Here is a 12,198-nt window from a genome sequence, read left to right on the forward strand (position 1 = left end):
ACATCACACGTATAATTGAAGAATAAAGTATATATAATATTAACGAAAAAAACAGTTATTGTTAAAACTTTTACAGCTGCTTATTCTATCTGTACTCAAGGTAAGGGGTGCATGGAAAATATGTTTACACGAGATGGAAGTCGGTATAAACAAACTCACTTTAGGGTACCACACATCGCAAAGATTTACTGTAATGAGAGACCTTCGTTTAGCTAACATATGCATACAAGGAATCAATGTGTACTATACTTAGAATATGGTATGTCAGGATGTTATGTCATGCTTTGCGTTATGTAGTCTAACTTTATTTGTTAAGGGCGGATAATACGGTATGTCAGGACGTTATGTCATGCTTTGCGTTATGTAGTCTAATTTTATTTGTTAAGGGCGGAAAAATAAACTATCTCAAAGTGAGGGCAAAAGGGTATATCGTGCAGTTCACAAGTAAGGGCGGAAGTGAGTAGCTGAAAATACCATTTACAACGGAAGAGCTCCTGCTTGTCGGAAGTCCTCGCAGTTTCCATAGTGACGTTTGGTCTGCGGGAGGCAGCAGAAGCTAGAACCGTGTACCCGAGGTAACGGCTGCCGGGGAATTTGTTCCAGTCAGTTAGAGGTGGCAGCAATGGAGGAGGTACATGCAGAGGGGCTGCAGGTAACTGCATGGGCTTAACTAGCTAATGTGCCCCCAGGGGTTACATGGATGGATGTAATGTTGGGGGGATAAAGTGATAAAAATTATGATCTTAGCACAGTGTTTATTATAGTTACATAGTATATGAGGTATAACCTTTCGTTTATAGTGAATAACACACTTATAAGTTGTGATTTATGTTGTTAGATATCTTTTTAGACACTAGACAGGGCCATCTCTTCCGTTGGGCAGTTGCCGAAGGGCGCGAAGCGTGTAGGGGCCCACCAACCTGCCCCCCTGCAGCCCGGCTAGTTGGTAAATTTGTGATCTTTTTATAAGCCAGCCGCCGGTGCACTGTATTCTGATCTAACCTCCTGGTTATCCAACCGTGTGTATTCACCATTAGAAACTACTATATGCACCCCCAACAACTATAACGACCTTACGATCGTTGATAGTAAACAGGCTACCCTGGTTGATATCAACCAGCTTGGCCTGCAATCACGGGCGATAGTCTGTATCGACCATCCGTGCCCGCGCATCGATGGTAGTTTGTTCGTTGGAAGGGGCTACAAAATGGACGATATAAATGATTGATCGTTTTCTTTTATATTGTCCTGGTTATCTGACCGTGTGTATGCACCATCAGGAAAATTGAATTTGACAGCAGATAAAAACCACTTGACCCATCTAGTCTACTCTTCTCAGAGTGCTGCCACCGACAGTATATTATTTGTCCCCAAAAAATTTGCAAATTGACATACTTAAATATTATAATAAAATGGCTATCTGATATCATAGATGGAGCTACTACATTAGCCTTTTCTTGTTTTTTTTTTATATGCATTTGGGTGTTTAATATTGGTAGAACTTCTGTATGTTGCATATTTTGTTGTTTTTCATGAATTTCAATATTCCATTAATTGAAGAAATAGAACATCGTGCTGAATGTACATTATATTTTAGTGTCTTCTGAAAAATATACACTGGCCACTGGGTCATTCCTTCATCAATTATTAGAAAATGAATTAGTCAGGATTCAGCTACGGGAGATTTATGTCTTCATGCAGTGTGGTTTTCTTTGTTAATTGTTTAATCATATATGTCATACATATACACTGAAGTGCCAAAAGTCATGGGATAGCATTATGTAATGGTAGGTGGCGTCACTGTATTATGACATCATGGAAATGCCCAGACCTGCATCAGTTATACTCTGAAATCTTGTTAGTCTGTTTGAAGCAGCAGTACATATTGGAAGCTGCTCAATCACTCTAGTAATATATTACTTGGGTGCATGAAAGGGAGGGGTTATTCTATACAAGAAACAGTAAAGGGTATCCCTCAGCACTTGGAATGATATCAGCAATAAGAAACTACATGGTGGTAGATTATTCGGAGATCTCAGTTGCATATATTTGCAAAAATATGGCAAAGCCTCCAGGCCACGTCACGGCTTCTTTGCTTACTGGAGTTCCCTAATAATTCTGGGGCGCGGGACCCCAAAAATCTGACAAAGGCCAGCCACCCCAGGGCAGCAGACCTGTGAGAGGCTAAGGTGTTATTAAGTGTTAATAATAAATCAAAAGCTATGGTTTTCTTTGTTAATTCATATATGACATACATATATACTGAAGTGCCAAAAGTCATGGGATAGCAATATGTAAGGTAATGGTAGGTGGCATCACCGTACTGACATCATGGAAATGCCCAGACCTGCATCAGTTGTAATCTTAAATCTTGTGAGTCTGTTTGAAGAACGGCTAAGCTGCTCATGGCAAGGCAACATGAATTATCAGAGTTCAAATGGGGCATGATAGTGGTTGCCCGACAGATGGGACTCAAGTATTGGTTTTCACAAAGTTTGCTGCTTCAGTGTTTTTAGACCTTTTATGTCAGATGTTACTATGGTATACTGAAGTAAAATTACAAGCATTTCATAAGTGTCAGAGGCTTTTATTGACAATTACATTAAGTTTATGCAAAGAATCAATATTTGCAGTGTTGTCCCTTCTTTTTCAAGACCTCTGCAATTCGCCCCCTTGACATGTTGTCAATCAACTTCTGGGCCACATACTGACTGATGGCCGCCCATTCTTGCCAAATCAGTGTGGCTTCTTTGCTGCCCTTCTTGGCACCTGTCCATCCTCCAAAACTCTTCATCCTGTGTCATGCCAACAGTAAAGCATCCTGAGACCATTCATGTGTGGGATTGCTTCTCAGCCAAGGGAGTGGGCTCACTCACAATTTTGCCTTAAAACACAGCCATGAATAAAGAATGGTACCAAAACGTGCTCTATTTGGATGCACCTGCTTCTTGAAAAAGCTGTGGTATACGGAGAAACGCGTTTCTGCTGCACTGCGCTATATTCACTTTATTGCTCTGGATTGAAACAACGTTCATCGGTGTCCCACTGGATGCGCCTCCCAACTTGGCTTGGTAGGCTGGAGCACTGTCACTGTATGCCAGGATTCCAGCCATGCTTTGTCATCCTGTGAGCGAGGCTTTTCAACTACATGAACATCTGTTTGAGGTCTATTTGCCGCCAGCTCCAACTAACACGGGTTTCCTGCCCGATGATACAGACTGTTACTGAAGCGGCACGGCCTTCTTGCTTGCCACTGGGTGTGAGTTCTTGTCTCCCCAGGGAGGTTACACGGCTGCGTGAGCCACTAGGACAGGTTCCTACCTGCCGCCAGCCACTATGCTCGAGCCGGGCACCAATAGCCAGTGAGTACAAGTGAGGACATTTGGATTTTTATTTATTTTTACTCTTTCATAGCTGTGAATCCACTACTTCAGCATTCAGTAAAACGGAGTCCAGAGACTTAATTGATTATACTAGCACATTATGTCCATCAAGTGCGCTTAGCACTCATGGAGATCTAAGTAAAGGTTGACTTTTTTTTTCTTTCCGTTACCTTTTTTTATGCTCCTGGATTGTTATCATTAATATTGCTACTTTGTTCTCTTTGAGTTCACTTGCAAAGTATCAGTGCATTTATTGCTAACAGTGCAACCATCTACAACAGGCATGTCAAACATGTGGCCCGAATAAACAATTTCTGCGGCCCCACAGTGTAGGCTCACATATATATAATATGTGGCCCACACCTCTGCCACGATTGGAGCACAGCTCCAATCGGGCAGTGTTTACTTACCAGGCTGGCAACGCTGGGTCTCTGAAGCGATCAGAAACCTCTGATCACTTCAGAGGCCAGCGTTCCCAGTAATGCAGCACGCGGGTGACGTCACCCATGTCACCCGCGACAAGCAGAGCCTGCGCCTGCTGCTCTGGATCTAATTAGATCCAGTCAGTGACAGCATCTACGCGGGACGGCGAGGACTGGAGCGGTGACCAGCGGCCGTCATAAAGAAAGGTAAGTACTGCACAGACAGGTGAGTGGGGGCCTTTTCTATATTGGGAGGAGGCACAGCATAAGGGGCATTACTGGGGGCTCTGCATAAAGGGACATTATTGGGGGCTCTGCATAAGGGGCATTACTGGGGGCTCTGCATAAGGGGCATTAATGGGGGCACTACTAAGGGCATTACTGGGGGCTCTGCATAAAGGGGCATTACTGGGGGCTCTGCATAAAAGGGCACTACTGGGGGCTTTGTATAAAGGGGCTTTACTGGGGGATCTGCATAAGGGGAACTACTAAGGACTTTACTGGGGCTCTGCATAAGGGGCATTACTAAGGACATTACTGGGGGCACAACATAAGGGGCTTCACTGGGGCACTGCATACTGGGTACTACTAGGGCATTGCATAATGGGCACAAATTCAGGGGGCATTGCAAAAGGGGCTATAATACAGGGTAGAATTGCATAAGGGGCACTACTACAGGGGGCACTGCATTAGGTTTTATTAATAATAAACCTTTTTTGTTGCGGCCCGCACACTCTTAGACCTTGAATATTCGGCCCGGTTGGTATTTTGAGTTTGACATGCCTGATCTACAATATATGAAGGAGTTGATTGTTTTTTATGTTTTTCAATTTTGATGTGCATTATTGTTGATTTTTATTTTTGTACTCCTGGGAGTCATTTAAACTGTGGAATTGTATACTATATATATTCAATTATTTGTGATTATTTTATCATGTATTCCTGGTATATTTGAATGCCATAGAGTACTACACAAGTCTTTCTGTATCAGTTTTGGCTTCTTTGCTGCCCTTCTTGACACCTGGCCATCCTCCAAAAGTCTTCATCCTGTGTCATGCCAACAGTAAAGCATCCTGAGACCATTCATGTGTGGGGTTGCTTCTCAGCCAAGGGAGCGGGCTCACTCACAATGTTGCCTTAAAACACAGCCATGAATAAAGAATGGTACCAAAACATCCTCCAAGAGCAACTTCTCCCAACCATCCAAGAACAGTTTGGTAATGAACAATACCTTTTCCAGCATGATGGTGCACCTTGCCATAAGGCAAAAGTGATAACTACGTGGCTTGAGAACAAAACATCAAAATTTTGGGTCCATGGCCAGGAAACTCCCCAGACCTTAATTCCATTGAGAACTTGTGGTCAATCCTCAAGAGGCGGGTGGACAAACAAAACCCCACAAATTCTGACACACTCCAAGCATTGATTAGGCAAGAATGGGCGGCTATCAGTCAGTATGTGGCCCAGAATTTGGTTGACAGCATGCCAGGGCGAATTGCAGAGGTCTTGAAAAAGAAGGGTCAAACTGCAAATATTGACACTCTGCATAAACTTAATGTAATTGTCAATAAAAACCTTCGACACTTATGAAATGCTTGTAATTTTACTTTAGTATACCATAGTAACATCTGACAAAAAGGTCTAAAAACACTGAAGCAGCAAACTTTGTGAAAACCAATACTTGTGTCATTCTCAACTTTTGGCCATGACTGTGCAAATATCAGGGAGCTGTGGGAAGCTATCCAGATGGCATGGGTCAACCTCTCCAGAGGACTTCTGTCCACTTGTTGAATCAAAGCCACGTCGAGCTACTGCACTTCGCCAGGCTAGAGGGGGTCCTAAATGATACTAGCCATCTATCCCATGACTTTTGGCACTTCAGTGTTTGTGCCTTCTCCTATAAGGAATATTAGAATCTATTAATGTTTGATATTCTAATTTCCCTACTGTATGAAAGTACATAATGACTTCCCAACTGAGGTGTTTTTCTTGTTTGATAAATTTTATCTAGTAGCTTTGGCATTAAAATCACATGATTGTAGCTTCAGGATGGTCTTCTATGTTTATTGGTTGTTGTAGTATATATTACATAGAGGGCTGACGTTCCTATTGGTGTGTGCAGTTAATACAACTCTTTTTATGTTTTTTACATTGATTGTCAATGTGACCTGATAGTTTCATCATACTCATTCCAGACACGGTTAGTACAGAACCAGCCATATGACGAAAGCCTGGAGATAAATGACTCTGAGGAGGTTGGTAGCGTTCACTCTCCAACTCCAAGGAAACCAGGTGAGAAGACTCCTACACAATGAGAATGTAGCTTTCAGAGCATTGGCTTTATTACATATTTCAATGTTATGTATTTTTGTTCCTTTATTAGTTCCTTCTAAACTTACATCTCACAGAGTGAAAAGAATGGCAGACCCAAACTTAAGCAGTGAGGATGATGAAAGGACCACGGTAATCTCATTGACATTGTTCTGCCATTTTACTTTATCTTGAAATGCTTCTTTTCCAACCATTTGTCCATTTATAGAGGCTTAAGCTTTGCCTCCCAGCATCCCTGATTTTATAAATAAGGACACATGCAAGTTCAACCCCAAAAGTGCTGCTGCTTGCTTCCTGTGATGGGGTTCGACCACCCACTGACTGCGCTCCCATCCGCTTCCCATCTGCCACGTGGTGCCCTCTGGCTTTGGGGGATTTTTGTGGAGAACACTGTGTAAGGAGAGCTATTATTTACTTTAGTGTTCTTTCTCCCAGAAGGGTCCTTTCATGAGTCTATGGCCTCTGATTGGCTTTAAATGGATATAACAGTAAGAGTAAAATGCAATGTTATTAGTAGATGGATTAATAATTTGTTTTAGAATCACATTTACAAGATGCTGAAAAAGTTTTGGTCTGAAACTGGAAATAAATGTTTTCAGACTGCATGGCAGCTCCAGCTAGTGGGTTAAATACTACTCTACTGAGAGAGATTGGAAAAAACACCCACACTCCTGGAAGATATATAACTGGACTTCTCCTCAACTTCATTGTTTTAATTGACTTTCCAAGCTGTTACTGAAACCTATATAAGCACATGCAAGGAAGGGAAATATTGTGCTGCAATGGAGTTCTATTAAGCAAATAAATTATCAGAGGAGAACACAATTTTAATTTTTTTTTTTTGTTTTCAGACTCTGTGGCAGCCCTAGGGGGGAAAGCGGGGTGCATATGAATCAACCAAGTACTGAAACCCGGCAGTCAGAATCAAAACGCTCACACTGCCGGCTCCAGAATCATGACTGTCAAAATCCATAACCGTTCCCTCCGACAGGCCTAACGCTAACCGACCTCTCCCACAGCCGAACCCTCCCCCTGGTGTCTAACCCTAACCCCAATACTCCCCTTCGGGATTGTGATAGTCGGGATGTCGGAGCTGGTATTGAGATGAATGTCAGGATTCCGGAGCCGGTATTGAGATGAACGTCAGGATTCTGACTACCGGGATACTGACTATATCCCAAATCTGTGTACAAATCATTTATTGATCAATAACTTAAAGTATATTATTACCAAATTGCATATCTCCAGAATTGGATTTTGGACTCCATGGCAGCCCTGACTAATAGGTTAAATCCTCTTCTACTCAGATAAACAGGAAACAAGTTCATGTCTCATAAATGAATATTGCTGGACTCCTCTTTACCTTCCTTGCATTTTTTTTTCTTTTTATGTCTTCTCAGTAGATATTCCGAGCGTTATGGACTGTGAATTGTCCAGAGGCTCTCTGTGTCACTGCCTCTGAGGTGGCCCGCTGATGAAACAGGGGGACTCGCCGTTCAGACAATAGTAGATTAGAGCTCCTGGAAATGACATGGCACGTAGACGACTGGTGCTGACGTTACATAACGTCAGCATGCCGGTAATGCAGAACTGCATCTAACCCTACAGCATGGACACTAGGTCAAGGGAAACCCTAATCTGTTAAGAGCGAGCTAATAATTAGATTAGTTTAGTTAGGCTTATATTTTTCCATTTGTACTCTGAGTCTAGTAAAATAGAATAGTAGCTGCTCAGATCATCCTAATGGTCTTTCAGAGGTGCATGAAAGGGAGGGGGTTAATCTGGACAAGAAAAAAAGAAAAGTTTTCCCTCAGTGCACTGCAAAATACCAGCAATAAGATTTGAATACTACATTTGAAAACTACAGGAAGAGGGAGTTGTGATCTCTGAACAGGTATCCTATCAAAAGGTAGACAGTAACCGTTTCATCATTCATAATGTCAACTTCATAAGATTGGGGGGGGGTTAGCTCTAGGGGTAGGGATATGGTTAGAGGCAGGGATAGCTGGGAAAATACTCACCGGAATGCTGAGACATTGCTGTCGGAATTGATCCTCATGTGACCCCGTGACCTGGAAGAAGACTCTGGACCCGCTGCAGCTGCCAGGACAAGGTAAGGCACTGCTAGACAGCAAGATCAGGCTCCCGCATAAGGTCCCCTTGCAAGATGAATAGGTGAAAGTAATTGCTGAGGCCTGTAAGAGCGAAGACCTTTAAGTCCCAAAACTTCTTGGGTTCATTGAGCTCAGGCATCAACTGAACACGTGCAAGTCAGCAGTCTGGTCTTCTCTACACATGTTCTATAAACATTATCATGATGTTGGCATAACTGAAGAGATGCAATTTGGGAACTTAATGTTTTTGATCAATAAATGTTTTGTACACAGATGTGTTTAAGTACTTGATTGATTCATATGCTCTTCCATGATTATTGCTTTGGCAGGTCCCATTAGTCAGGGCTGCCATGGAGTCTGAAAGAGATAGATCTCACCTGATAATTTACTTTCTTTAAAGAACTCCCTGGCAGCCCAGTATATCCCTCTATTGTAAGTGTCTATATATTTATCAGTTATCACCTGGGAAGTCACTTAAGACGAGGAAGGTAAGGAAGAATCCGGTGATATATCCTCCATGGTTTCCTGTATATGTCAGTAGCGGGGAAGTAACCCATTAGTCAGGGCTGCCACGGCGTTCTACAGAGAAATAGTCAGACGAGAAGATGATTTGCTCATTTTTTTAAATTTATTATACTTTCCACGTGTGGGTGTTTTAATATTTCCAAAGTTTATTATGCCGACCATTATCTTGCCTTTTTTTTCCAAATATGTCAGAAACTGGGTTGTTTGATTTGTCAGCTCAATAAGGAGCAAGTCAATATCGCAGTAATACTAATTTTGTGTACATTTGAAAGAAAAAGAAAATTCCCGGTGCACCTCGCCAGGAATTCAGTGAGGATGAGGATACAGAGGACTCAGAAGAGGATGACGATGATGAAGATGAGGAAGATGATGACGATGATGATGAAGAGAATGGCACCTCAAATGTGGGGTGAGAGAAGAAATACTTTGTAATAATATTGTGTAAATGATTCCTAAAAACCAGACAAGCATTAATGTCCTCAAAAGGGGAGTGTTACTTGTTAGTCTAGAGTTACTTTTAAAAGGAAAATATATTATATATAGATACTACCATCATTTAGCAACATCACATTTGCTTACCACCAAGTATTTTATCAGCACGATAACAAGTAAAATATATTATTCCTCAATGTCATCATTTTTATTACAGATTAGTGACCTGTACCGCCTTTGCATGGGAGCAATGTCATCTCGCCACAGCCCCCTGCATCTCATAATCTACGCCATGTCACCACAGCCCCCTGCATCTCATCCTTACTCCTGCCCCCTGCATCTCACCACAGCCCACTGCGTCTCATCCTTACTCCTGCCCCCTGCATCTCACCACAGCCCCCTGCATCTCACCACAGCCCACTGTGTCTCATCCTTACTCCTGCCCCCTGCATCTCGCCACAGCCCCCTGCATCTCGCCACAGCCCCCTGCATCTCATAATCTACGCCATGTCACCACTGCCCCCCTGCATCTCACCACAGCCCCCTGCATCTCACCACAGCCCACTGCGTCTCATCCTTACTCCTGCCCCCTGCATCTCACCACAGCCCACTGCGTCTCATCCTTACTCCTGTCCCCTGCATCTCACCACAGCCCCCTGCATCTCATCCTTACTCCTGCCCCCTGCATCTCACCACAGCCCACTGGGTCTCATCCTTACTCCTGCCCCCTGCATCTCACCACAGCCCCCTGCATCTCATAATCTACGCCATGTCACCACAGCCCCCTGCATCTCACCACAGCCCACTGCATCTCATCCTTACTCCTGCCCCCTGCATCTCACCACAGCCCCCTGCATCTCGCCACAGCCCCCTGCATCTCATTATCTACGCCATGTCACCACTGCGCCCTGCATCTCATCCTTACTCCTGACCCCTGCATCTCACCACAGCCCCCTGCATCTCACCACAGCCCACTGCGTCTCATCTTTACTCCTGCCCCCTGCATCTCACCACAGCCCCCTGCATCTCATCCTTACTCCTGCCCCCTGCATCTCACCACAGCCCCCTGCATCTCATCCTTACTCCTGCATCTCATCCTTACTCCTGCATCTCACCACAGCCCCCTGCATCTCACCACAGCCCACTGCATCTCACCACAGCCCCCTGCATCTCACCACAGCCCACTGGGTCTCATCCTTACTCCTGCCCCCTGCATCTCACCACAGCCCCCTGCATCTCATTATCTACGCCATGTCACCACAGCCCCCTGCATCTCATCCTTACTCCTGCCCCCTGCATCTCACCACAGCCCCCTGCATCTCACCACAGCCCCCTGCATCTCACCACAGCCCCCTGCATCTCACCACAGCCCCCTGCATCTCACCACAGCCCCCTGCGTCTCATCCTTACTCCTGCCCCCTGTATCTCACAACTGCCTCCTGCTTCTCACTACTGGTGCATTTCACAACAGTCCCTTGCTTCTCACCACAGGCCCTTGTATCTCACCACAGCCCCCTGCATCTCCTAACAACCTACGCCATGTCACCACAGCCCCCTGAATCACACTGGAGAGGGAGCACTTCATGGTGGAGGAGTGGTGGCTGGAGTCCGCCTGCAGGTTTAACATAGGGATGGTCACTGGATTCCAATGGTTACAAACATCAATGTTTTTTCTTCCGATGGTATTGTTTGTACCATTTGATGGTGGCGGTTAAATGTTTGCCACCATCAAATGAAAATCATTTGATCGTGTTCCGATGTTTGGTTGATTTTAATAAATTTGTGATAGCTATGCCTCCTCTGGCTCCTTCTGGCTACTGTGCCTGCATCAGGGCATCTTCATGGGTTTGTTAGATGCTAATTCTCACTCCCTGGCTCCCTCCCCTCTCTAGGCTACTGCTAAGCAACAGGGCACATTGCTAGCTCTGATTGGCTCTCGTTTTATGGGCAGCTACTCTGCTTCAGCTTGGTGTAATATTAGACTAAAATAGTCACTGCTTGGCTCTCTTTTGTCACAGATGAATGGTTTGTACACTTTGGAGGGTATCCAATTAGCAGCGCTTAAGTAGCGCTGCTATTTGATCACGGTGGGGCTATTCGGTTAGCCCCGAAGTGCCACCCGACATCGGCACTTATCGTGGGTATTTTTCTGGGCCTGATGTGTCCCAAAGAATAGTCCATGATAAGTGCTGTTTTTTTTCACCCCCTAAATGGTGAAGACACATAGGTCTTTATTGCGGGTCCTATGTGTTTTCAGGAGAATTGTCCTATTTTTTTGCAAATGTTTTTTTTACCCCATCCTATTATTTCAGTCAAAATAACGGGAATAATCAGCGAAAATCTTTGTTTTTCAACGTTCGCACTATCCATTAGCGCCCAAACAATGTTCGGGGCTAATTGGATACCACCTTAAACCTTCATCGACCAATGCTGTATAGCCTAGTGAAAACCCTATCAATATCCAACAAGTGGTTCAAGAGATTATCCCAAATGGACAGACCTACCCCTGAACAAGGAATCTTATAAATATATGATTAGTGGTTCGGATCTCAAAATGAGGTAAAATTTCATCTCTTACGAACATCTTGGCACAGATGTTCGTGGAAGATGATGTTTTGCCACCTTCTGAGATCCACATTTGGTGGGAAGATACAAGCCAAAACCAAACCGCTGATGTCTACTTTTTAGAATATGCCATATAAATCCGGTTTCAAGCTGTCATGGAGGGAGCTTTGCACTAATTTTGTAAAATATGGTGTAATTTTCAGTGATTGCAATATGTGCCAAAGCGCGGTATTTAGAACCGGTGACTCACTTTTAGAAAAGGGCAGTGTTGCCGGGGAATCGCTGTGGTGCAGCCACAGGGATTGGCCACAGAACAGCAGGTCCCCGGGGACCTGGCCAAGCTGCCCAGCAGTGAAAGACACTGGACATGTCATTCACATAGGCGCCGGTCGCCAGACAATCGGAGAATGCGGACCTGCAGCCTAT

The 12,198-nt window shown here is 44.2% G+C and overlaps 1 protein-coding gene across 1 annotated transcript; it reads left to right on the forward strand.

The window, feature by feature from the left end:
- Positions 1 to 485: 485 nt before the first annotated feature.
- Positions 486 to 9,184, forward strand: LOC148508944 (uncharacterized; the record flags this gene model as incomplete). Its single annotated transcript, XM_088443794.1, has 4 exons — positions 486 to 652; positions 6,001 to 6,097; positions 6,189 to 6,268; positions 9,048 to 9,184. Coding segments are annotated over exons 1-4 (344 nt in total), but the record flags the coding sequence as incomplete, so codon positions are not given.
- Between the last annotated feature and the right edge of the window lie 3,014 nt (positions 9,185 to 12,198).

Source organism: Taudactylus pleione, unplaced genomic scaffold (genome assembly GCF_031769625.1).
Source record: "Taudactylus pleione unplaced genomic scaffold, aTauple2 ptg000334l, whole genome shotgun sequence".
Lineage (NCBI taxonomy): Eukaryota > Metazoa > Chordata > Amphibia > Anura > Myobatrachidae > Taudactylus > Taudactylus pleione.